At 43.1% G+C, this 27,786-nt stretch overlaps 1 protein-coding gene across 1 annotated transcript in view; it reads left to right on the plus strand.

Moving 5' to 3' along the window:
- Window positions 1-27,786, plus strand: part of MON1A (MON1 vesicular trafficking associated A) — a 110,259-nt gene that overhangs the window by 70,520 nt on the left and 11,953 nt on the right. Inside the window, exons 5-6 of the mRNA XM_086938799.1 lie at window positions 373-1,138; window positions 16,450-16,597. Of these exons, the coding sequence (XP_086794925.1) occupies window positions 373-1,138; window positions 16,450-16,597 (914 nt within the window). The remainder of the gene's footprint in view (window positions 1-372; window positions 1,139-16,449; window positions 16,598-27,786) is intronic.

Here is a 27,786-nt window from a genome sequence, read left to right on the forward strand (position 1 = left end):
AAATAAGTACTACTTCTATCTTCTGGATTTTTAAGCACTTTTTGTTTAAATTTTTACTTTCTCGAGGGAAAACAATACAAAAGTCTTTATGACATACTGCTCCTGTCAATGAAAAATGGTTGGCCATTTACAGCCATGATACCTTCAAGGGCTGTCTCGCAGCTTCCTATCAAGGGTGGGAATGATAAGGCAAAGAACCAGCAATCTTATCACCTGTTGTATTGTTATTTGAACTACACATGCTCCTGTTTAATTTAACTTTGAGTTGTACCTGTTGGTCTTGCCTTAAGATGGATATCTTTGCATTATGATTCCAACATCTTTATTATAATAATGCTCATTTGATGTTTAATTTTTTTCCTTTGGGAACAGATGGGTATAAGGTAGTCTTTGTGCGCAGGAGTCCTTTGGTGCTGGTGGCTGTGGCTCGTACGCGGCAGTCTGAGCAAGAGATTGCACAGGAACTCCTCTACATCTACTACCAAATTGTCAGCCTGCTAACCTGGACACAGCTGAACCATATCTTCCAGCAGAAACAGAATTATGACCTCAGGCGACTCTTGGTAGGGTCTGAGCGAATCACGGACAACCTACTGGATCTGATGTCCCATGACCCCAGCTTTTTGATGGGGGCCGTGCGTTGCCTTCCACTTTCCGCCAGCATTAGGGACGTTGTGAGCACCAGCCTTCAGCAAGCCAAAGCCAAGAACTTAGTCTTCTCAATTTTATTGTCTAAGAATCAGCTTGTTTCCTTGGTGAGGAAAAAGGACCAGTTCCTTCACCCCATTGATCTTCATTTACTCTTTAACCTCATAAGCTCATCTACATCGTTCCGGGAAGGTGAGGCCTGGACACCCATCTGCTTGCCCAAGTTCAACTCCAGTGGCTTCTTTCATGCCCACATCTCCTACCTCGAGCAAAAGACTGACCTCTGCCTGCTTCTGATCTCCACAGACCGTGAGGATTTCTTCACCGTCTCGGACTGCAAGCAGAGATTCCTGGAGCGCATGAAGAAGCGAGGGGCATACAATCCTCTACAAGAGGCACTGCAGAGCCCCTTTTACAGTGTCTCCTTGGTGGGCATCCCAGAACTTAGGCACTTCATCTACAAATCCAAGAGCTCTGGGCTCTTTACATGGTAAGATGTATTCTCGAAAAAAAAACTTAAAAAATGTGTAATTATTTCATGTTGTCTGCATGCAAGAACTTGTTTGAAAACTAGTAGTACATTTAAGGGTTGCTTTCTCTAAGTGGGCAACTATGGAAGTGTACTTGCTGTGATATTACGGTATTTCCGAGATGCTCCATGCATGCTTGAGAGAGGTGTTCGATTGGATGTCCAGGTCATCGCTCAAATTGAACGGATCAAAAACTGAGCTGATGATCTTGGGCCAGTCAAGTTTCGCCCTCTCGCCAAGCAGCTGGCCCAACTGCATGGGCACCCCGCCTGACCCAAAAAAGGAGATTAAGAGCCTGGGGGTCTGGCTGGGGCCGGATTTGTCCTTTAGGACACACGCCAAGAAGACTGCGGGTGTGTGCTATGGAATGCTCCGGTCGGCCCGTAAGGTTCTCCCCCTGCTACCAGAACTCTCCCGGAAGTTGCTAGTCCAAGGCTTAATCATCTCACACCTGGACTATAGTAACGCGCTCTTTCTCGGAGCGCCAGAGTCTACGTTCAAGATCCTGCAACAAGTGCAGAACGCTGCAGCAAGGCTGCTGCGGAACGTTCCGGCCAGGCAGTCAGCCAGGCCTGCTTTAAAAGCACTCCATTGGCTCCCTGTCAAAGAGAGAGTTACCTTTAAGGCCCTGTGCATCGCCCACAAGAGCATACAGGGGAAAGGACCAGCTATTCTGAAGGACATGATTCGCCCCTACAAGCCCACTAGAGCCTTGCGCTCTGACAACAAACATTTCCTTCAGATAAGGAGAATCAGGAGAGCCCGTTCAGGGGGCAGGAGTTTCTCTATCCATACAGCGCGCGCCTGGAACTCCCTCCCATTCTTGTTGCGCTCCGAACCAAACCTCCTCAGATTCCGGAAACATCTGAAAACGCATCTTTTTCCAGAATAACTGTAGCTCCTCTGCTCTCCATTAATAGCCTGCTCTGGGTTTCTATAAGCGCTGGGATGCCCAAGGGTAACCGTGCGCGGTACAAAATTCAATAATAATAATTTCCTGAATAAGGAAAGGCGAAGATAACTATGCTGCTCATTCATGTTTTAAATACTGCAAAAGTAATGTGGATAATAGATACCTCTACAAATATGTCATTAAAGGTACTAGACTTTGTGTTATGACTCAGTGATAAAATCCCCTAGAGGGGCATTTCAAGAAGGCAAAATAAATAGTTTTCTCACCTACAGTGGGAAGGAGAAATCTTGGCATTGTTGTTTAGACAACTCTATCTAGGACTTGCAAACTAAGCAATATTTCAGGTCTTTAGGCTGTAGCTGAAACGCAGTCAGCTGTGAGAAAGGCACACAGTAATGGGAGCAGAGCTGGGAAGCATTCTAAGTGAGGGATAGTTGAGGCTTAAAGACCTCTTTACCCGGAGAGCATAGAGGCGAAAGAGAAACAGTGAGACATGGTCCAGTGAAAGAAAAGAAAAAAATACAATCATATTGAAGGAAGGGAGAGGTGTTTGATGGAACTAAGGTGCATTGTTGAAGCATGAAATACCCTATGATGGGGAAGTGAGGTGTAGGGGAAGGGTGGTGAAGGGACACAGTTTACGGTACAATGAGAGGGCAAGGATGGGATATGTTGGGGGACATGTTAACGTGTCAAGAGCTGTTCGGTTTTGAAAAGAAGGCCCATGGGACCCAATGCTACTTTACAGATGACAGGCACATGGTGGCTTTCAAGGCAGTCCCACAGCATTGAGTTAGCCGGCATTAAAACCCCTGCATTAAAATTACCCCTTTCCTCTAAAGTGTATATGACCACTGGATTGTACACTGATGGCTGCACTTTGGCTTTTAACGTGGCTGCTTTGAGGTTTAATAATCTCTTCTCCATACGCCTCCATATGTAGTTAGGACTTAAAAGATAGAGGGCGGAATAGTTACTGTTGCCTGGAAGAAAACAATATCATAAGTGGTAACCTTTTCTGATGCCATTTTGTCAGATTCAAGACTTAGGTAAGGTGTATGAGAACTGGGCTTTTTAAACTGTTCTCTATTGAGCTTGTCTGACCTTTACTTCGGCCCTATCTTCTGAAATTCACTTTCCTGCTTTATTTCAAGAGTACTGTTAATTTCTGCATTTACGGAGTTACACCACCATGTTGTCCAAACATCTGGAAAATCACTTCAAAGTTAATTATGTGTTAGTAGTAGGTTTAAAAAACTCTGAACTGTGTGCGTGCATTATTTATTTGGTGCTGTGCAAATTGTGCCAGAGAATAAGCAGTTTCACGGTGCCAAAATACAAACAATTTAATAAATTAAAAACTATTATCATAAAGATAAAAACACAGCACAACATCACAAACCATTCAATTACAAGAAGTACAGCTTGAAGGAAATACCAATATTAAACCAAGAACACAATTTAACGTTTTCTAATAAGCTCAGTAAATATGTTTTCTGATTAAAGTTACAAATTTGTAAAATCGTTGTGTACCATGTGGTAGACAGATATTATTGGTACATATGTTGTACTCCCAATACCCTGTGTAATTGACCACCAAAACTTGCAAGATGTCATTTTGGGATAAGTCAATTCTGGGTCTGCAACATAAGACAGGGTCATGTTGTGCTACAAAATGTGAAACTGGTTTAATAGTTTTACCGAGAAAAGTCCTATATCACCAAAGGATCTAATTTTTAAAAGCTTATTTACAGTGAGTGCCAAAGGGCAGAGATTAGATTATTTTTCTTTAAGCCAAATATAATTCTTCTGGCCTACTTTTAAACTGCCTGGAGCATAGCAATCTCCGTTGACAACGTCTGAGGAGCCGGCTGATTCCAGCACTTTGGCACTATGTACTTCAAACCATTATTTTTTATAGCATGATTAAAATTGATTGACCTATTTATTCCAATTTCTTACGTTTTCTCCCTTTTTCTATAATGGACTGTAGCCCTGTGACATGATAGGTTGGACAATCCTCAATAAACATTTTTTTTGTCCGTCTAGTCATTTTTATCACACTTGCACTCCGCACTTGCACTGCACTCCACCAGTCCTTACACCTTGGATAAACTTAGAGGCTGAGTCATCTAGAGAGTAAGTGGCCCAGTACCTATGTACATGTAGTCCGTGTACTATCTTGGCTACATGTGATCCTTCTCTCATGGTTTTCCAAATGACGAAGCTCCGCCAAATGGGTGGGCTGATGGAAACCTAACTCCAGCCTGTGATGGGACAAGTAATGTATAACTGGTGAACTGTTTTTGCTCCAACACTTCCTCTAGACCGTTGTTCTTCCTTGAGTTGGTCAGGATCTGTTGAGAACTGCCCTTTGCTAATGACCTGGTATTCCACAATATTTACTCCAGACTATTTCTCAGGGCTATTCACATGCACCACCGCACAGGGAAATAATCTAGAAAATGCAACTACTGCACAGAAAGAATGGCTGGGTAACAATCGCGCAGAGTTGTGAAGCAGTTAAACCAATCAAGATATCCGTAGCTCAAAGGATAAGGCAACGGCCATCCACCGTTTACCAGATGGTATAGAAACTATACCATTCAAACCAAAACAAGAAGTATATCCTGAGCTTGTTTCACCATACATTAGAGTCCTCCATAAATAAAAGTTGAGAGGGTCTTCTTAATCTTCTTTAATTTTGTAAAACTTCTCCAAAAGAACAGTCCTAGCCGCCAACACGTTTTTTCGTCCTTGTGTGGTGTAAGCCACAGACTTCCTCAGGTCTAATAAAATAGAGTCTTCTCAATTAACATGCAACATTCAAAGATAGCAAATAGGTAGAATCATAAAGTTCCAAGTGTTTGTCAATATCCTGTGCCGAGAGAACAATTGTGTAGCCTCTCCAAATATTCTTCCATGTACGGATAATCGCCAGTAACCCAGAAACAAGGGCATGGCACGGTACGAATATATTGTGAAGTGGCGTCTAGCACAGGATATTTTTCTCCTAATTTAACTTATTTTTGGGTTTAGGGCTACTGCCGTAACAAGGAGGTTAATTTAATTAATTAAAATGTAATTTATAATTGTCTAGGGTTAGGAAAGTTTTAGCAATAATGACATTTATTGTAGTTTTCTTCACAGTAAAATTAAGGAAATGGGTATTATTATAGTAAAGTTTTGAGCATTATAAAATGGATGATGTAATGGTCAGTGTAATCTTATGTATCGATTAGTGAATTAAAGGTGGCACAAAGTAAAATGTGAGGAAGTAAAGTTATGGAGCAGTAAAGATAGTGAAGGACATATATCCACTCATGTACAGTTCTCCTGGAAATATTATCCTTATTTCAAATTTTTAACATGGTACGCTACCCTTGAATAATTGGTGGTCCAAGGTATTTGGTATGGCATCAATATTTTTACTCACGGATGTGGAGAAGTGTGGCTCACTGGTTAGAGCAGGCAGACCCTAAAGCAGAGGTCAGACCCGGGACCAGGGTTCGATTCCCGACGCGGCAGGGTGTTGAGCTCATATGTCCACGGACTCGATAATTCTCGCTTCGGTGCCTGACCTAATCATGGGTTCACACTCTGCAACTCTAGGCATTAAGCTTGCTTAATCTCCACAACGGCCCCCCGCGGCGGGATGCCTGGCTTTCACCTTGGGATGCCCTGTAGGGGCTATCTCACAGGGAAAAACCAGGACGGGTTCCGAAGGCAAGCGCGGAGATACCCCTTCGGGGGTCGATTCTGGCGCTATATAAGAAATGCAATAATAATAATAATAATAATGGCTATCTTTGTGTATCTAATTATTTTATCTAGTTAACTCATAGTCCGGCTAGTTGAAATCCAGCACCAGAAGGCTGGCTCGCATGTGTCTTATAAACTTTAAACAAATGACAATCAAACCATTGCAAGAAGACAAATATTTGAAAAGGAGCATAGGAAATTCAGCTCCAGTGTCACAAAAAAATAGGCTTCTTATTTGTCTGAATTGCGTTTTTCAAAATAAAAATGGCTAAATGTTCAGAGTGGGAGGCTAAGAATTTACTAGTGCTTGCTTACAAATTTTCCATAGTACCACATTAACATATCCACTTCACAATTATTTTGTTGGAGTAATCCGAATACGTATTGAATGAGTGCAGTTCTTCCCAAAGAAACATTGTTCCAGTGGGTTGTAGAGCTTGTCCCAGCTAACCGGTTGTTATCAAATTATTCTACTGCAGAATTTTAATTGGTTGCGATCCAGATTTGACTCAACAAACCGATGTACCTGATGGTAAAATAATTATGCAAATTCATATGAGCTATGAATATTCCTAGTTGCAATGATTCTGAACATTCTGAGTAGGGCTTTTTGGGGTTTTCCCTGATGGTTGTTACCAAAGGAGAACATTTGAATTTTAAGCATATCTTTTCAAACATCTTTGACTAATAAGTGAAAGGTTTCATAGAGATTTCTAAATAGCATCATCTGTGTTCTTTGTTTGTGTTTGATATTGTGGAAATATGCCCAACCATGGAAAATGTTAAAGATGAAGATACATGGGAAGTTTATGCTAGAATATGGTTGAGGGTAGAAGACTTATCTTCTGTTTCTTCAATCAGAACTATTATTCTCCATTGGTCGGTGTACACTTTCACAGTTAACCAAAATATTGCTATTTTATAACCATCAATATAACACATTTATATTATTGTATCACATAAATATGCCCATAGAATAATATGATATAAGAAACAACTTCCTTAACATGTGCTAAATGAAGATAAGCTTCTTTAGTGATGGTCTCCTTGGTCCTGCTTTGATATTCTACAGATCCTTTCTGAAAGGCTATAAAGAACTATGTGCCACAGTTCCACCTGCTATAAGCAGACTGCACAATAAAGATTCCAGGGTGAAGGTGCTGGCTCTCTCAAAGCCGAAAGAGGGGAATGGAAGGAGCAGAGACCAGCATCCTTCACTTGACGACTCCTGTTGGTAGTGGCGACTGACACCTAAGAATTCAAAGCCTTACTTGACTGTGGTGTTACACTTCTGCCACCTCTTGAAATCTCCTGTGTGTTTTAGAGCTACCCATTTGCTTGAAAAACACCTTTGCCCTTACCAGGTCTGTCAGAAAATGCTGTCAAGTCAGTATATGAATACTCCTCAGTGGGCTAATAAGAGCTTCTGTTATTTCAGCCCCAGGAGACACTTTAATCTCTTTTGTGCACTGTAGAAATGATCAGTATTATTATAAACAAGACTGTCAGCTGGTCATTATCTTCCAACCCATCAAAGTGTTACCAGCAAAGGTAGTAAGCCATGTTTAGATTTTAGTGGCGTAAAGGGCCAGTTAACATACTTTCAAGATATCACTTTCTCTCTAAGCATGTGATTATAAATCTGGGCTTGCAGAGGCAAACAATGATGCAATGCACACTCAAGCTTCTTGATCTGACGTGAGTCCAACTCTGCTCTTTAAATGGCCCGTTCACCTCCAGGGTTCTATAAAAATCCGCAGGTAGGCATATCCGGATAGAGTGATGCCACACCAAGCCCTAGAACAGTGGTGTCTTCAGCATTGTGATCCTAGGGTTCCTGCCGCCTCCTCTAAGCTTTTCCATTCTCCCTTTATTGGCCTCCTATGTCTTCCTTAGCTGCTTTGCTCCTCTCTTTATCCTCATGTCCCTCCTTGTCCTCTGTTTAATTCATTACCTCCTCCTCCTCAGTCCTTGACCCCTTACCCTCTCACTCTTCCATCATCTCTATCCATCACCTAAAGCCCCTCCCATTAATCATCTTTTTTTCCAAACTATCAATAAAACAAATGCAAGACTGAGGAATAACAAGGTCCCCTAAATGGACAAACATATAGTTTAGTAGCAGTCACCATGTTAACTAGAGTTCAATCTCGTTAATCAAGGAGGACAGCCTTGATGTGCCAGTGCTCAGTGATCACCTACTGAGATACAGCCACAAAGTGCCAGGTGCAGTCACCCCAAGTCAAAGTACAATCTCACGGGGAGACACATGGTTTTGTTGAGATTAGGGCTGTACTGGTCATCGGCCAAACATTGGAGTGTGTCCTGTCTGCCCTTCTTTCACTTCTCCAAACTCTTTTCGACGGAATGCAGTTTGCTCAGCAGTGGTGTAGCTGCTGGCTCAGCCTTTTGCAAACGCATTTTTGGTGGCACCATCAGCAGTGGAAACTGTATTAAAGTGGATACCCTCTTTGGGACTACTCCTTTGGCACATTAAAAAAAACTTGCAGCACATGGGAGCAATTAGTTATGTTCTTTTCGAAGACAAACTCTTACTTTTGGGGGCGTGGGGAGGTCTTAAAAAATGTTAAGGCAAGTCTGACTTGTTGTGATGCTATCGCATGGTGAACCTGGCACAATATTTATTAATAGAAGTAGCTCTCAACATAAATACAGGAGCTGCTTTAGGTTGAAAAATGTCAGTTTACTTTCTGGCCACAGCTAATTTTGGCAGGTTAGCGATAGCTGGGCAAATCATGTTCATTGATATAATCGAAATAAGAGCAACTCCAGAGGTCACCTTCATGTCCAGGGTGTCAGCCAAGATACTTAACGGATTAGTTGGGTATTATCTTGAATTCACCCTTTACTTAACTTTGTACATGTCCATTGATGAGCCCCTAAGCAAGGCATTTCCACACTTCTTTGGGTACTGGAGCAATAACTACAATTGAGAATCGACTACATCAAGTAATACATCATGAACAGTCTTTTTCAGTGTGCTCTGGAATCTTCTGGGTGGTGACTAGAGTCCTTAAGCCATATGTTCTGGTTCTTGTTATGATTCAGAGTCTCTTGTATGTGTAATGCTTGAAATAGAGGTGTCTAAGAGCACAATAATTACTTGACAATATTATTGGGAACTGTAGTGATGTCTTGACGGATTGCTTCTGTCAATGGATCATCACAGTCAAATGATTCTTTATTTAATCTCCATTGGGCATTGATACAAGAATCAAGTTGCTTGGGATTAAATGGCATTTGATATACATTCTCTGGGCATTGAATGAAATGTGGCTGTCGTACACGGATCTGTTGACTAGATAGGGGTTGCATCTGTGATCCATATGAAAGTCAAATCACTCGCATTAGATGATATGTTCTTTCATAGCTTCTTCATCCTTTGCAAGATTGGCTCGCTGTATGTAGATAGTGATTGGCATCCCAAAAAGGATTTGCTCATTGGACTGCGAATTGCAAGTGACTACCCCCATACACTGTTTATCTCAAAGACGTCTTGTACAGTATATGATATCCATAGGAAGATGGACTTATGGTGAAATAGATGGCTTGCTGCCCCAACACAGATTGACTAGGCAGTGGATATCATAAGGTGTTAATACAAGAACCTGCTCAATGGGCCTGAGATGGTCTCCATATAGGGTTGAGCTGGGTGTAATACTGAAAATTTAGACATACTGTCTGCCTGCAGTGAAAGCTGCATCTTTCTCAAAGAGTTAAACCACCATATCCTATAACTGCCATTGTTTGCTGGACGTTTCTCATAAATGGTTGGTCTCTCTCCCTAGATGTCGATTAGACCATGAGGTCTCGAAGCTACATAGATAGCTGTTAGACCTGTCAATCTTAGGATGGTCTTTCCGCCAACTTTTTGCGTTTGCCTTTCATTTTTGCTCATTCTTTTTGTTGGCCTTAGGACTTTGAGCACTTTACCATTGCTAACCAGTGCTAAAGTGAATGTGCTTCTCCCCTAAACATGATGACATTGGTGTATACCTGATTTGAAATATTTGTTGTGCTGGTGTGGTAAGTCCCTTGTAAAGTGGTGAACCATATACCCAGGGCCTGTCCTTCAAATGCTACAAGTGGGCTACAGCACTGATTGAGCACAGATGTAGCCTTTTAAACCTGCCTCAGGCCGGCCACTACAGTGCCTGTGTGCAATTTACTGCAACTTCGACTTGGCATTTAAAACTACTTGCAAAGCCTTAAACTCCCCTTTTATTACATTTACGTCACCCCAATGGTAGACCCTTAATAAGCCTAAGGGCAAGGCGCTATGTACTTAAAAGGTAGGATATGTACCTTTTTGTTTTACGTGTCCTGGTAGTGATAAACAGCCTATTTTGTTTCTCACTACTGTAAGGCCTACCCTTTTTATAGGCCAACAATGGGTATTCCTTAATAAACTTTTAAGCTGTAATTGCTGATCAGTGGAGTAGCTTTTTCATGTTTGATATATTTGAATGGTAATGATAAGCCTTCCTTACTGACGAAGGTGGATTTAAAATTACTGTTTTAGAAATGACACCTTTAGAAAGGGGACATTTCTTTGTACTTACTGCTTTTGTGTCTGTCAGCCTGTGTCCAATACACGTCTGGGTTGGATGACAGCTCACTTTGTGCATTCCTTGTAGACAGCCACAAACACAGGCAGGAGAGGCTCATCTACATTCTGAGCACCCTTCTGCATTCATCTACATTCTGATGGGTCTTCCTGGACAGGGAGGAATGGGAGGTGCTACAACACTTCAATATGTACTGTTCTGTCCACACAGAAAGCACGGATTTACCTCCCACAGGTAGCCTGGTGTTATGGAGTGGGTTAAAAGGGATCCTTGTGAACTTCAGAGAGATCTCTTGAAGTCACCCCCTACATCAAAAGCACTTTTGTTTATAAGTACTTGGTCTCTGACCCCCTATTATCAGGCACTCCTAGATCTTGAATTGAACCACTGTTAGAACTGTTGTGCTGCTTAAAGGACTCAACTGGGTTGCTTTTCTGCTTGTTGCCCTACTGCCTGCTGCTCCCGGACTCTGCTTGAAAGACTCTGCCTTTGTGCATACCTCAGCCAACCAACAATCTCATTTCTAACAATAGGCTACAGTGGGTGTTCACTATTTTCAAATCAAACATGGAGAGAGTTTTCATGAAAGAGGTATTGGCTGATCCAGTAAATAACCACCGATTACAGCAGCTTCTGGGAATTCCACCAAGAAATGAATACATTACACACTGGTGCCATGATGTATCTGTTTCTGAATGCTGACTTTTAGCCAAGCTCTCATTATCGTCAATCTTTTGCATCTGATGTCTTATTGCTAATGAGCAATCCATTTGTCCGATTTATATGAATTACAAAATCATGCATATCTTAAAAAATCTTTAAACAAAATCTGGTGGGACAACCCAATACAGTAACCAGCTAAGTAATCCATAAAGGGACCTGAAGAGTTTCTCAAAGCTACCCGGTTACCGAAACCATGATATGCCCCTCTGTTTCTCACACCTCGTCATCCACCACACTGCTAAGTGCCGCACTCATAACACTATAGCTGTAGCTCAGTGTTCATTGGGCACAACATGTAAACTCTTCTAACATAGACTCAAAAAACAAAACATCACCCGTACAACCACATACCCTCCATGGCGTCGCTTGCTGATCATGTAGGCAAGAGCTTCATTGCATCACATAGGGGTAGTATATATATATATATATATATATATATATATATATATATATATATATATATATATATATATATATATATATATATATATATCCATACATACATATGTATATATATATCCATAAATACATACACAATGTAACTCCACTGGGCCCTTAGGTTTTATCAAAGAAAATGGGTGCCTAGACTGTAACCATACAAGCTGCAAGGTGGATTACTGTACAGCCTTAATCACTTGAACGTATGTGAGGAGTGGTAAACTACATATGCTACAATGTGTTTGCACTGCCTCTGATTGCAGTAACCACAATAGGCTCTGAGATGTGTGTAAATGTTGGCATATTTTAACACCTGCAGTGGTGGCTCAAATCAGGTTTTGCTCTCTATTATTTCAGGGAAGCAGTGGGTTGACAGAAGCATTCAAAGCCTGTAAGGTGCGGAGAACAAGTACAGGAAACAAAGCGTGACACCTGTAGGACTGAAATGGTCTGGGAATTAGCACAGTACCCAGAGCTTGTCACCTCTGGGAATGAATGTTACTCAAGGTAGTTGCCCAGTTCTTACAGCTTGTAACCTTTAGGAATGGATGGTTTTTGGGCTTGCATTGTACTCCATGCCTGTTACTCCAAATAACAACTGGCTTTGATGACTAGCTCAGGTTACAAAGCCTACACCTTCTAATATTGGAAAGCTCGGGAACAAGTAGGGTTCAAGGAGCTTATCTTCTGTAGTACTGAGTTGTTTAAATTTTTGGCACAGGGATTCTGAGTATCTCAATGCTAGGTCTTGTTTTTTTAATTTTTATTTAAAGTTTTACATACATCATGACGTGCACCGAAACCAAATTATTGTCATGTCTCCTATTAACCCCTTTGAAGCTAATGACGAGCTGGGCTCGTCATGGCGCTTACCTGCCGTGCGCGGATGACAAGGCCAGCTCGTCATGATTTATGGGATTTTGGTTTTTTTAGCGCAGGACGGGAAAACGCCTAGCAGCCATGTGGTTAATAACATTTGGGACAAGAAGCCCCTGCTACAGGCTGCCAACAATTATTATGCCATAACAAACTGTTAACGCCCTCCCCCCTCCTCCGTGTTGTGTGCCAAATCCAAGAATAATAAAAGGGATCTATACCAATTCACATGGTCTTTTGAGGTCACGTAGTATTCCCCATCTGTTACTCTTCACGCTAACTTAATGGATACTAGGCGGCTCGGCTTCAGCCTCTCCGCTACCTGAGGTGCTCGACATGTCCACCTTTATCTCTGCAATCATTTAGGACCTTGCCTGTAGGTCATCCTCAATTTTATTCATCCCTTCTTACAAACTTATTTCAAACCCTCTCAGCTGTGGCCCATTCATGCATTTCTCTCATCCAGCTTTCACTCTGTGGGGGTCTAGAACAGAGCCATGCTTTAGAAATTCACCTTTTTGCTAGCACGAGTCCCAGCATAAGAAACCGTCTACTTCGCTTCTGGCCCTTGGGTGAGGATAGTAAACCTAACAGTAACTCATGGAGCTCCTCAGGTATCGTCCATCCAGTGGCTCTTTGAAGACATGTCAGCATGTTGCACCAGTAGGTGCGAAGCATCTGACAGGCCCAGACCATATGTAGGAAGTCTGCTGCACTCTATTTGCATCTCGGGCATTCATCAGTACGAGCGGGCTATATTAAATGTAAGGTGCGACGGCTGAGATACGCCTGGCGGATCATATTATATTGAAGGAGTTTAAAGCGTAAATTGGAGATCACTGTTCTCACCCCTCATGTATTTTCTCCCATTCCCTGTCTGGCAGAGGCTTCTCCAAGAACCTGGCCCATTTTATTTTGTATCGGAAGCTCCCCTCCCAGCAGTTCTTCCCTTATGGCTTTATAAAGGTGCAATATCAGTCTTCTGCCAATTGCCATGTATAGCATCACTTTCAGCGTGTTAGTCTTAGGGGATTCCTTGGGGGACGTTGGCCAGATCTCTCTTGCCAACACTCGAGATTTGTTCATACTGTAGATATTGACCTGTCCCCAAGTTAAAGGCAACTTCTGCTTCTGCATGTGTGATGAATCTTCCCTCTAAATACAAGTCACCTAGCGAATAACAGCCCCCTTTCTTTCAACGACATAGAGTCAGCTATACAGGTGAAAGGATGCAAAGTTCACATGGGCATATGCTGTGCAAAAGGTGCCCGTCGTACCACACGTCGCACAACTGTGTCCCATACCGTAGCCACAGGACGCACGATATATGGGGATGGGGGAGGACGCCCCGTCAAGCATGGTTAGCTCTGGCAGCGGGCAGTTCTCATGTGTGCCCGCCAATGGACGTTGATCCCAATTGATCACTCTTATACGTTGATTGCCCCATAAGAGGTACGACACTATGCATCTAATGTTTTGAAGTAATGTCATGGTATCATATATATAGAGTGTTGTTGTGCATAGAGGCAACAAGATAGAATGATCATTTTCACCAGTGCTATTCGACCCATTAAAGAGAGTGGTCGTTCACACCAAATCGTATGGCACCTCTAATTCCCTCGATTTCTCTCCCTATATTTAAATCTAGGTAAGCTGGGGCTGCATTTGCCAATGTTATCCAAAGAACATGTTAACTCTCCTACCCATGGCAACCCTACCTGTGGCAACTCCATATGCGTGAAGTTGGCTAGTCGTCCAATGGGGATCAGTTTAGATTTCCCGGGGTTTATATGGAGACCCGAGACCTCTTCAAACCAGCACAACTCCTTGATGCTGGGTCTTGTTGCCAGAGTGGACTGGCAAAGATGACTGATTTGTTTCCTTGAAAGACTGTAGGGGCACATAATTGCCACTAGAAGTGGGTGGTCCATGCAACTGACACAAATATAGAGAGCATTTTCACTTCTGAAAATTATAGGTTCCAGGAACTGAGATAAAGATGCAGAGGCTGTGGCTTCTATGCTTAAGTGATTGGTATTTGCACAGAAACTCAGTCCATGACATCTAGATCAAAATGTCTCAATGAGGCACAGTCGTTCAATTACTGTCTACAGTGCGAAGATATGAGGAAATTGACAACCTAGGCACTTTGGTAATCCATACACAGGTTGTCAGTGTGTGTGTGTTATTTGATGGCTCAATAGTTTTATTGGCTATTGGATTTCAATTTCTAAACGAATGACTGGTGGGTTTACCTATCTGGCAAGAGTTGGTGTCGTTTTGTAGTTGACAATTTAAAACAGAACCTTAAATTTCATGCTACATGTGGGATTTGTCCTGCTCTGCCATTAGTATATACCAAGCCAATGTCACGGCTAATCTATGGTATTACCAGCTATTTCAGATGTATAGTGATCTGTACGATATTATTAATTGATCTTGGACTTGACAAGTTGGTACCCACATCATTGATTTTTCTCTCTAGTGGTAACCTTACCGGCAAAGAAAGCTGCCCATGTCGTCGTGAAGGAACAGGGAGTCTGAAGTTGTCTCACACTGACATGTAGCACCACATAAAAACTCAGTGAAGTAGCCACACAGAGGACAACCAATTGGAAGCACCTCTACATTCTACATACTACTACACACCATTTGTTACAGAAGTCACACGCTAATGCAAGTGAGGGCTTTAACATATATCATGCATCATGTAAAACATATCACCCTTGGAAACAGGTGTCTATAGAAGGAACTTTTCAGTGATCATCTGGACGATCGTAAACCAAGATGGAGAAGGTTAATGAGAAAGCTAAATCTGAATAGGATGTAAAGCATGCCAAACACGTTTAAGATGCCAAGAGTTTTAATTGTAATAAAGGGAGTGGTGATGTCCTGACATGAAGGGACCAAAAATGTGACGGCACAAAAGATGGCTACATTGTAAGAGCTTGGAGTTCAATGCCATGAGGTAAATTCAGGTCTCGGCTAGGACACAGGGAAGATGTCACGTCCCCAGTCCTCCATAATGCCATACCAATGTCTGAGACCAAACTCAATTTGAAGTACACCATTCGGCAATTTTTAAAACTGCTTGAAAAGACATAGAGAACTGCTATATTAAACCAGATCCCCAGTAATTTGGATCAGTCATAAGCAACAAGGCATAGCACGTTTTGGCGTAGCATAAATTAAAGTCCTCAAAAATGTCGGTACCCATCTGTTCTCCATCTCAGATAGACAGGTTAGGTGCAGCAAATATTGCCTTCACATCTGCTGCCATTGATAAAACTGTGTACTTCAACCCAGGTGGCCTCTACCAATTTTATTGTTATGCCATCTGCCCTGAGGAATGCTTCTGCCATTTTAAAGCACCTTGTAAATCAAGTGATTTCATGCCTAAAAGAGTTCTGTGTGAGTGGTTTACCTGGACAACTTGTTTTACTTTCAATGTAGGCCAATCTACAGTGGTCACCAATGTATCTCAGCGCTTTATCATTAAATTAAATACTTTGAAGCTAATGATGATTGTTTTAAGTTTGCATTGGATATTTTATATTTTAGAGTCTCTTGCAGGAGATTACCTTGGAAGATCAACTATTGACTGTCAGTGATGAAAATAGCTCCCATATCTTCTCTATAGGTGAAGCATGCAAAGGGAGGTGGCTAGAGTGAGACACATCTTCCCTATTGCACTACTTAATTGTTCAGGAGTGAAAGATTCCATCATTCAGGGCATGGTCTCAATATACTGGTTATATTCACAATAAAGAGTTACCATATTAAATGGACATTTATACTCAAGTGTTTGTCTGCCACTGGGTAACCCTAATGGTGATAATGGGAAGGTTCTGTAGAGCACGATGTTATTCAACCAGGATGAAAGCAATGGCTAAATAAATGGGTTGCATCACATGAGTTTCAAAATGTGGAGGCTATCATTATAATTTCATTAAGTTTTTGTTTTTACTAGCCCTGAAATAGAAGCGCCATATGTTACCGAAGAAGAGAAGGAGAGGCTTCTGGGATTGTACCAGTATTTGCACAGTCGAGCCCACAGTTCTTCACATCCATTGAAGAACATCTACTACACAGGGCCCAGTGAAAATCTCTTGGCATGGGTAAGGATGAATCCTTCTGCTATGGAGCAAGCAGTTCCATGTATTGTTAAAGCATGCTAGTAATTCTTTATATGGTCAGAAAAACCTGGATTTTGAAAGCAGTTAAGGATTGCTTAAAATAGTTCAAACTTTGACTATAAGGAACTCGTCCAGGAAATAGTGCTGAGGTACTACAGTCCCGATGAAACATGCTTGTGCTGAACAGCAGGGATGGAAGAGTTTAAAAAAAAAAAGATTTTTATTGCAGTGTTTTTGAACAACAATATATCAAAATACAATGCCAACGCATCTTCTGTCGTACCTTGGTTTTACATTTAGCTTTGCGTTAGGTAGTGAATGATAAATCCACTTAGTGGGGAAACCGTCTTTGCTCATTCCCCTCTATAACTCTGCCAGTTCCCCCAAATCTTCTCCCATTTCTTCAGGCAACCTCTACTAAAATAAATTGTGTGTTCTGCTTGCCAACACCAATCAAGATCCTTTTCCTAGACCTCCGTATTCGGCAAGGCCTTGACCCCCCAATTCCTTGCAATGTTACACTTTGCCACTACTGCAGCCAGTGCCAGCCACAGCTTTGTGTGTTTAGGCCAAACCTGTTGTATCCCAAGCACAGACCAAACTAAACCCCACACCTTTGTCAGCTCATGTGTGCCTTACACCTGTTTGCCTTTGAGTTAGCATCAATTACACAAAGTTCCATCGCTCTCTGGATAAAACTTCAATAGAGAGAAAGAACTACTCTCCAATATTAAGTTACTGCTCACAACTGTGGCTCCTGGAACCCAATCAAACAGCAGGTCCCAACTATAGCACACTGGATAATTCTCATGAGTGCAGAAATACTAGATCTTTCATTCACTCAACTACTAGATCTGGCTGCCACACCCAGCCCTTTCTCCTCAGGCCTCCTGTACGCCCCATATTAGTCCTCTACTTAGTATCTTTTTGCATGTTGTCCTTTGCTGGATGTTACACAACTTTTGCCGCATGGGCTTGTCGATGATAAAATCTATTAAAAGAAATAGCATTCTGCTTTGTCATAAACCGCTCCGAATGAGAGGATAGTCATCCGACCCTTTAGAACAAATGTGCAAAGACAAGAATATTGAGCAAGTTGAATCTACTCTGTGGGTTTCCTCGGTTGGCAGAGGCAAGGAAAACCCAGCGATTTACATATCTGCAAATATTTGTGCTCTGTGAACAAAATCATTCATATGGATTGCCATTAATTAGCTAAAATGAAAGATTTAATTGTGTAGTGGGTATCATCTAAGTATTTCCCAACCATTGAGGGATGGCATTACCATCAGATGGAGCGCGTCCTGGAGTTATGGTCACTTACATGATTGTAACATCAGTTGGGGGCATCTAGATATGTGAGATTGCCCTTTTGGCAGGTATCTGCAGCATCCTCATATGTTCTAGGAATGGATTTACAACCTGGTCCAAAAGGTTCTATGAGCAACAGCTTTCCAGGATATTTTAATATATGTGGCCAATGGGTCTCAGCACTACATGGAATTAAAGAAAATGCTAGCTAGCTATTTATGGAACGAAAAATTACTGTTGAAAGACAAGTGCACTTTTCACTCAACCTAAGTGCAGATTGTGTTACCTGTTAATGCATGGAGGAGTGGAACCCAGAACTTATCTGTTGAAGGCCATCATTCATGAAATCTCTCCAGGAATAAAGACCAGTTCCAGTCATTTTTGGAAGTTTGCTAAAAGAAAGTTCATGCTTTGGTATTTAGGCCTCACGGAATCATTGAAAAATTGTTATATAAAGGGACTGTATAGAGTCAGCGAGAAGAGTAACATTTTAATTATGCGAAAGGTGATTGCGGAGGCACCTGCGTTGAAGCCTTATGATTTGAAAGAACCTGTGTGACTATAGTTGATGCGAGTTCTTGGGTTTAGGAGAGGAGCTGATGCAAATACTGGGTAGCAGAAAGAACACGGAAGCCTTTTGCATCATGTAAAAAAAGAATACATGAAACCCATTATTCCACCATTGAAAGAAAAACCTTAGTATGTGAGCCATAGGTTGTTTTGATTATTGTATGTTATCGGGATCAGCTGTCTGCATGCTGTTGCAGATGTCAAACCTATTGTACTGAGTACAGACCAAAGCATGTTAAATTTGTTCTACAAAAAAAGGTTGATTTATTGTTTTGTGGCATCCATTTTCAGACGTGTTTGCTCCCCAGGGCTGTGGTGCCATTCACTGGATTGATTATAAACGAAGTAGCCATCTTGAAAGGGTAAAAACGTAATACAGTACATATACTAATATTCCAAGAAGTCTGCTATGTTTATAAATATCTAAAAATTATATCTGTAGCTCTACACCTCTGCACCTCATTGGTTTCTAAAATTGACATTACTTTTACCCAACTTATGTTGTATGTTTGTGCTCCCTAAATTATTTCCTCCTACTGTAAAATGAATTTTATGCTGCAATATTTCCATTTATCCAGAATTGGTTCCTCAACTGAATGTTGCTTCTCTACACAACATCTTGGCTGCTCATCTGAATAGGGAGAAATTATGCACATCACTTTGGTACATGGACCTACATTTTACTGTTCATAAAGAAATTCTGGCACTTATCCCGGCTCTACTATACCTCATGTATTAACTTTTCTTACTTTCTAGGAATAAAAGTGGGTAAACTAGGAAGGATCCCAACATGGAACATGTATTTCCATCGTTTTTGCTGGACCACTCTATTGCTCACTGACATTGTGAACCTCAAGTTCTTTCTGTGGTTGAATCTCATGATAATTTGTATTGATTTAACCTTTCATGGAGTTGTGGCCCCCCACCCGAAGAGTACCAGAAATCCAACTGGTATAACCATTCGATCAATAAGAAAGGGGTTTACTTCATGTTGCAAAAATTGCTCATTTTCACATTGCATTTGAAAGATACATGTATTTTATTCTCATATTACAAAAGTACAAAACAATTTTTTGATACAGAAAATATGAAAAGATCCACTTTATTTTAATAGTTTTTTTCAGTTTCAAACAGCTAGCTATACAAAGTTTCACTTTCCAGCGCATAATTGGTTTTAAAATGCATCTCTTCTATTTCATTGGATTATAACCACATTTGCTGTCTTCTATCCCAGTCCTCGCACTCCACTCCGTTATAGGCCATTGGATCACAAATATTTTCACTGCCAGCCCAGTCATTCTGTTCATTTGTAGGCCAAGAGATCGCAATTGATGTTCTAGTCAGTCAACATGTGTCTCGTTGAATCATCCTCGTCTTCAGGGCTGAGTAAGGGCAAAACAAAAATAAATAATGACTATACATGGAATCTCTTTGGCATAAGTATCTATCTACATTATATGCGCGTACAACACCTTCTCTAAATATGTTAAGTAATTTTGATACACCAGCATCAAAATGTTTAGTACTCTGGCAGGCAGTTGTTTGAAGTTAATCCAATAATCCAAAAATGTGTGTGTGTGTATATATATATATATATACTAGCAGCCCGTCCGGACCTTGTCCGGGTATGAATTGCTGCCGGCCAGTAGTATATTGTTTTGTAGGATTTCGTTTTGATAGCATTTCTTATCTGTGACAGGCCTATGAAACGCTCCTATTCACAGTGCACTGCTAATGCACTTAAGAGTGCGCTTTCAGTAGTGTGTGAACTCGAATTTCCCTACTTTATTTTTCCTTGCAATATTATATAGCACGAACTCGACAACATGGCATGAGCACAATTTACATTACAGAAGAACACATTCATTTGTGGTAGGGCCGGGGATACAAAGGGATTTGCCTGGAATTCCCAGGATGTTGAGCTGATGCCGAGATTCAAACGTAGCTCCCCAGCTCTAAAGTTTGCAATTCTAGAACTTGTGGCGAGAGGTGTGTCTAAAAGTGTATGTCGGTGCTGGCCATCACTGAGAGAGACCTGTGCATTTTTCAAATGGGTGGTGAAAAAATATGAGTATGTTGCTGGAGATGTGGGCCGCCGAGCCACCAATGTACTTACCGGGGGAGGGTAAACACCCATTAGTCCACAACTTTCTTTCCGCATACCATCACTCCGCATACTTTCATTATGAAAGTACCATGACTCCGCAATGCCATTATAACGCATGGCATTACATTTTATATGCTTTTACCACGCATACATTTACAACGAAATTCGTTGTAAAGACATGAATGGTAAAAGCATGTGTTTTTTTAATGTTTGGATAAGGTAAGTATGGGTATAGGGGTATATGTTTTGGGGTACTGAGGTATATGTTTTGGGGTGTTTAGGTATTTTAAGGGTTCAGATATAGTTTTGGGTTATGGGGTACAGGGGTAGTTTTAGGGATAGGTATGGGTTTTGGGGTACAGGGGTATTTTTAGGGTTCAGGGCTAGGTTTGGGTTTTGGTGTATAGGGGTATTTTTAGGGTTCAGGGCTAGGTTTGGGTTTTGGGGTATAGGGGTATTTTTAGGGTTCAGGGCTAGGTTTGGGTTTTGGGGTACAGGGGTATTTTTAGGGTTCAGGGCTAGGTTTGGGTTTTGGGGTACAGGGGTATTTTTAGGGTTCAGGGTAGGTTTGGGTTTTGGGGTACAGAGGTATTTTAAGGGTTCAGGGCTAGATTTGGGTTTTGGGGTACATGGGTATTTTAGGGTTCAGGGGTAGGTTTGGGTTTTGGGGTACAGTGGTATTTTTAGGGTTCAGGGCTAGGTTTGGGTTTTGGGGTACAGGGGTATTTTTAGGGTTCAGGGGTAGGTTTGGGTTTGGAGGTACAGGGGTATTTATAGTGTTCAGGGCTAGGTTTGGGTTTTGGGGTACAGGGGTATTTTTAGGGTTTAGGGATAGGTTTGGGTTTTGGGGTACAGGGTATATTTATAGGGTTAAGATGGGTTAGTGTTTAAGGGTGTTGGGGTATTTTAAGGAGTAAGGGCGGGTTATGATTGTGGGGTGCAGGGGTATTTAAAGGGAGCAGGGTGGGATTGGCACACAATATGAGACATGGCATGAAGGGCGTAACGTACCACACGCCCCCAGCGTTTGTCACGCCCCCAGCACACGCCCACAGCACAACACAGACACGCCCACAAGGGACTACTTTGCTGGCACGGTTCTTTTACCTTTTAAATGTATATGGTGGGCGTCTGCATAGCCTATGTCCTTCTGCTGCAACTGCCCGTTCCAACGCTGTATTGGGTGTTGTGATTGGCGCTGTGGTTCCTGAGATTACCCGCCTCAAAGGTTTGGGCTCTCTCTTTATTATATTAGTATGGATATATATATATATATATATCAGCTACAATTTGCAAAATTACAAAGTTAATACAAATAATTGTTTGTGTTTAGTTCAAGTAAGTGTTTCTGACATGGCCAATATCCAACCATCAGCTCCCCACTTCACTTCCTTCCCCTTGTAGTTCTCTTACCCTCTTACACCAGAGATTCCTTACGTCTATTGAAAACATATATGATATACTATGGGAAGAAAACTACCTCTTGGTTAGCATGGATGTTAAAAATCTATGTAAAATTATTGAACGGTAACATGGATTGTTGGTACTACTTCTCTTCAAAATCAGCTAGCTATAGGTAGCATATAGATATGCTTTTACAGGTGACAGCATTTATTTAACAAAACATTTTTTCTCTTTCGAACATAAATATTCCATCAAAAATCCATTACCCCGATGGGGCCAAGTTTGCATATAATGTAGATAGATATTTATGCCAACCATGTTACATGAATAGTCAATATTTTTTTTTGTTCTTTTTGTGATTGCTCGAGGTTCAGCTGAATTAACATGGTCCTTTCCCGTTTCCCACCCCTCCTGCAAGGGATGAGCATTCAATTCTAAGCTTTCCATACCTGGAGTCTTGCTGGATTCCATTTTTGGGAGTGGGTAAAATAAAGGGATTGTTTTGAATACTGGAGCGGGTCTGGTAAGTGATAGGAACACATGAGGATGGGTCAAAAAGGGGAAGAAGATGGATGGGACGAAGCAGCGGGGGTTCATCACATCCTTCAGTCCAACTGTGAGTCTTTGTGTGTTGCATTGACTGGCTCCCAAGAGCTTGAATCCGATCATCTTGCTTCTGTCCAACTGATTATTACCTTGAAGCTACACAGACGTCAAGTAGATTTTCATCTTGTTATTTTGGGCTCCTTCAAGTATAGTTGGAGGAGTTTGGTTGTATGGCCATCACATTTGCCACTTGTGAGCTCTATCTTGTGAGAATGATGGGACTCCCGCTTGTTTTAATGGATAGCAACAATTTATTTACTTCTTCCAGGTCCAAAAACATGTACCACCTGTCCTCTACCACCCGTGATAGTTTAACTGGGAAAATATTCTCACTACTCCCCTTCAACCACAAAGTTATTTATATTGGTTTAAGTTCTTTTCTTATCCAGACATTAAGCGGTGTTGCTATCATTAGTGCAATGGCTCTTGGACCCTGGCATGTGAGATGCCCTGTACAACACAATTATGGCTTTATTGTACCCACAATATTTGGGAAGGTAGGACCATCTTCTTGCTTGCATTAGAGGCCAATCTCTCAGGCTATACTGATGCAGAAAAAGTGCACTTTTACACTACATGCCTATCATACTGAAGCACAATCATTCTGAATGTCACAATTGTGCACTTTTATTTAGTAAAAGTAAACATGTTCTGTTTTGAGATTCAAAAAAAGGTATTTACTAACATGAGTATACAGTGAGGTTCGTAGTCAGGAAGGTTGATAGTCCGGAAGAAGCAAATTTGGGATTGCTTGTCTTCCCATTCCGAATAGAGGTAGTTTAGCATTTGTTACTGAGCTGTGCCTTTTGGGGCATGTGGTGCACATGGCTGGCCTCCAATGGGACATATAAGCTAAACCTGTGAATGGAATGCCCCTGGGGAGCTACCAGTGGTTCTGATTGATTCCATCAGTCCCATTCATTGCTGTTATGCTGCCCGTGTGTGGAGATCTGTGGCTACCACAGCCAGGTCCATTCATGCCATGTCCTGATCTGCCATGCGATAACGTCTTATCACATGATTTTCTTGTGACTTCAAAAACGTCCAATATCATTGACAACAATTCGGCATGGATTGCAAGAATGGCTTCAGATATTCCTGCAGCAGGCGGAGTATAGAGTTTATTTTGAATAGGCATCCTATTTTTAGAGTTTCTGATTTTTCTGCCTTTCAAATCTGCCAGAACAATTATAAACAGATATTCAGAGCAGTACCATTTGCGGGTATTAAGATTCGAATAAGTATCAGGAAAAAATACATAATTTCCCTTGTGACCGTGCAAATGCATAAAAACGGGTGCACCGCAGTGCTGTGCTCGTGTACAGACATTTATGTCATGACCCCAGGCCTTCAAGACATCCTTTATATGAAAGGAGATTTTTTTCCTTCATTTGGTCGATGGAGCTACGTTGATGATCAAGATGATAAAACGTAATATCAATCAGGATATTTCTCGATTTTTAGTTAAACAAGTCGCATTGGCTTACGGTCATATTGGCCATGCTCTTTAAGGTTATATTATCTCACCAACATCAGGGACTGGTTTTCTCAGCTCAGAAGTGGATGTAAATGTGACAGGAGGAATAAAACCTCATGTACGTACGGACGTCCTGGTGTGAAGGCCAAGCTGTGTGCGGGACCTCTGTCTGCAGTGGTCATGCAGCCTACTATGAGGCACGTGTGGCCTCCAGCATGAACGCGGCAACAGAAGTCACACCTTGGGGCACCTTACAATGCAGAGAAGCGAGAACTGGGGGATTGAAACGTCCCCGACTTGACACTCTTTTGACACAGTAGGAGTGCACATTTGCCATATATTCATTGAGCTCTTTCAGGAGTAGAGAGATCTCTGGCCTCAACTCTAGGCAGTTGTCTTCAACCCCCTTGCTGCTGGGAGCTCAAGTCACCTGCACGCATGCACCATTTAATTTATGAGGCAGCAACGCCGGCGAGAGAGTGTAGTGCTGTGTGCGCTACAGCTACTGCGCCCTGGACTCTGGAGCACAGGGGCTGCGGGGCTATGTTACATTTTTTACACCCATGATGTGACTGTGACAACTACGAGTCTTGTATGCCCAGCCCAGCCCACCCCACCCTCTGACTGAGAGACTCCGATTCACCTGAGGCCTGCAGCTTCGGTGACAGGCGCGGACGGGCAGCAGATATAAGGCTAGGCTAGGCTAAGTAGCAATTAATAAATTATGGCCGCATGGTCCCTCTTGGACGACTCACGTCACGTTCCCTTTTAATTGAGCATGACACTGCCACTAAGCCCAGCCCCACCCTATGCCCCACCCTAAGGGTGAAGAGATGGTTGTCAATTACTCTTTCCCCCTGTCACGACGCGATTCGGGGGTGTTTGTCTCTTTTTTTAAGTCCCGCCCCCCACACCCTCCCTCTTGCCGAGGAGTTATTGTGCCGTTGTTGTGCCTTGTTTATCTCCCGCCCTCCCTCCCGTTGTCCGTGCCTTCTCCCTCCCGCTGCCCGCCCGCTCGTGGACCAGGGTCAGCGGACTCGATAATTCTCACCTCGGTGCCTACTCTAACCAGGGATCACACTCGGCAACTCTGGGCATTAGCTTGCCTCATCTCCACAACGGCCCCCCACATACGCCGGGGATGCCTGGTTTCACCTTGGAGATACCCAGTAGGGACCATCTCACAGAGAAATCCAGGACGGGTTACCCAGTGGTCTACAGCGCGGAGATACCCCGTGTGGGGTGATTCAGGCACTTTACAAGACATCATTACATTACATTACATTACTGTCCGTGCCTCCTCCCTCCCTCCCGCCCGCCCACTGTCCGTGGCCTTGTTTTTTACTGCAGTTTAGTTGTGTGTGCAGCTGAGCCAAGTGCGCCATCAGCAGAGGGCTGGGCTGCAGCTAGAAAGCAGTGTCCTGCCGGTGATCCAGAGAGAGACGGGTCCTGTGTGCCTGGTGACCCACCGGAGTCTGGTGGATCACGTCAGAGGCCTTTCCGAGCTTGTACAGTTTAAGGAGTGGAGGCCCGGGGCTCGCTGCACCGAAAGCAGAGCTCCCGTGACCGCCATCCAGCAGCAGGGACGCCGGAGCGCAGGGATTAATGGAGCATGGGCGGGAATGAACTCTGCCCCCAGTGAAAAGAGCGCCCGTGCCTTTTGAGCCCCCCTGACCCGGGGCGTGCAGGAAAGTTCTGGAAGGATACAAAAAGGGGCTTGTACCCCAGCTGCTGCTCTGTGGCTCCGTGAAGGTGGGTGCCTGTGATTTCTGCCTGCATTTCCTTCGTTGTGACTCGGCAGCTCGGATGTCATGAAGGGGAGCGAGGGCGCCCGGCGGGAGCCAGTGTGATGCTGAGAAGTTCTTGTGACCTGCAGTGGACCGCATGAGATGCAGTGGGGAGTTTAAATTAATTAACTGAGGTAGTCGCACGTGATAGTTTTTAATGGGTGGACGCGCGCATTCTGTCCATAAGTGTATTTCAAAATTGGGGTGCCGCTCGTAGCCGTGATTTGTCCTGCCCAGCTCTGCTGATTTTCCCGTTCTGAGTGCCGGATCTGTGACCCTCTGCCTGGTGCCTGCTGCGGACTCTGTGTTGTGGGGACTTTGAGGTGCTAAATCTGGTGACCATCAGGGGCAGGGACTGCGAGACCCAGGGTGCTTTGCGCCTCTTGATCCAGCGCACCTGGTGTCTCTTCCCCGCCCCCAACTCCTACTTCCAAGCATCTGGATCTCGCGCTAGCGGGACGCGCGCGGGACCAAGGCCGGGGCTAAGCCCGGGCAAAGGGCGGGCCGTTGTGTGGCCGTTAGGTGGCTGGAAAGGCAGGGCTGGGCCCGGTCTCTTTCATCCCCATTGTTTTGCCCCCTGGTCCTGAGCTCCCCGCGTTTATAACAGTATTTATATTCTCCTTTTGCGCAGTTCTGCGTCGCTGACCCTCTTTTGTCCATTCTTCTACCCCTCCACCCGTAGGTTCAAATTCCATTTCAGTACCTTCAGGCCCAGAACTGACACTTCCACTTAAGCTTTATAGTATTGCCCTGTTGATATGGACACTGCTTCACCTGGGATTGCGGGGGGAAATCTCAACAAGGGCACTTTGGATAACTATTTCAAGAAATCTACCTCAAAAATTGAAAGGGAAGAAGCTCTAGCGGAGAGAAGGGTGGAGCGCCGCCGCTCCATTGAGGGTTATAAGGCCAGACTTTCTTTGTCAGCATCCCCGCAACTTATTACATCTAGTTCAGGGGTGGCCCCAATCATTGAGGACCCTTTCGCAACCCAGGGAATTCCAGAACTTTTAAGGGATACCCCTCCCACACCACTCTCTCCCAGGGCCTTACTTAGCCCACCTACCATCGCTTCTTCACCTTCCTGTACTTCTGTGGCAGTTCGGGAAGCTACACCAGCTACCCTCCATACTGGCAAAATCACCGCTAAAAATCAACCGAGGAAGAAAGAGGTCCCGAAAATTCATGGTCCTCCGCCCAATAAGAGAAGGAGGAAGGGGGGTTCTATTCAAAAGGGCAAAACTAGCCACTCTGAATTCGGCAAGGGGAAAGGGGGGGTGTAGCTCCTGTCTTTAACCCTATAGTGGATACAAGACCTGTAATCACTTTAGTGACTACCCAAGAAACACCACCACTTAGAACTGGTACTACCCCCACAGGTGCCAAAACCGAGGGCACCCAGACGATTGTCCCCACCCTGGAGCTCCTTGAGCAAATGCTCAAGAAGCTCACTTCTCCTATTGTAGATAGATTATTGGCCATTGAACAACGGCTAGGGAAACTGGAACAGGCTATTGTCAACAAGCCTGACAAGCAGAAGGCCCCTCCTATTTCAAACACAACTTTGCTTACGGTTGGTGCAACTAACACCTCAAAATCCACCCTAGCCAAGGCGGCTCATACAACTCCCACTATCTCCACAACGGCCATACCCCCTAAGCCCAATGCTCCTACTAAAACAGTGACCCACAATCCTCAAGGGTTTACAACCTCCTCTATTCCCTCTCGACCTGCCACGCATGCGGATGGTACCATCCCGAAGGGTGGGAACAGTATGGCTGCAAGACCATCGCAGCCGGATGGAGCGAGGGAATCCTTAAGCAGAGCAGCAAAACGTAGAATTCCTCAGGTAGAACTTCCTCCGGAAGCACTACCCTATGTAGTGGTGCTTACGGGTGTTCCTACCCTT

The sequence above is a fragment of the Lissotriton vulgaris genome, chromosome 9 (genome assembly GCF_964263255.1).
Source record: "Lissotriton vulgaris chromosome 9, aLisVul1.2, whole genome shotgun sequence".
NCBI lineage: Eukaryota > Metazoa > Chordata > Amphibia > Caudata > Salamandridae > Lissotriton > Lissotriton vulgaris.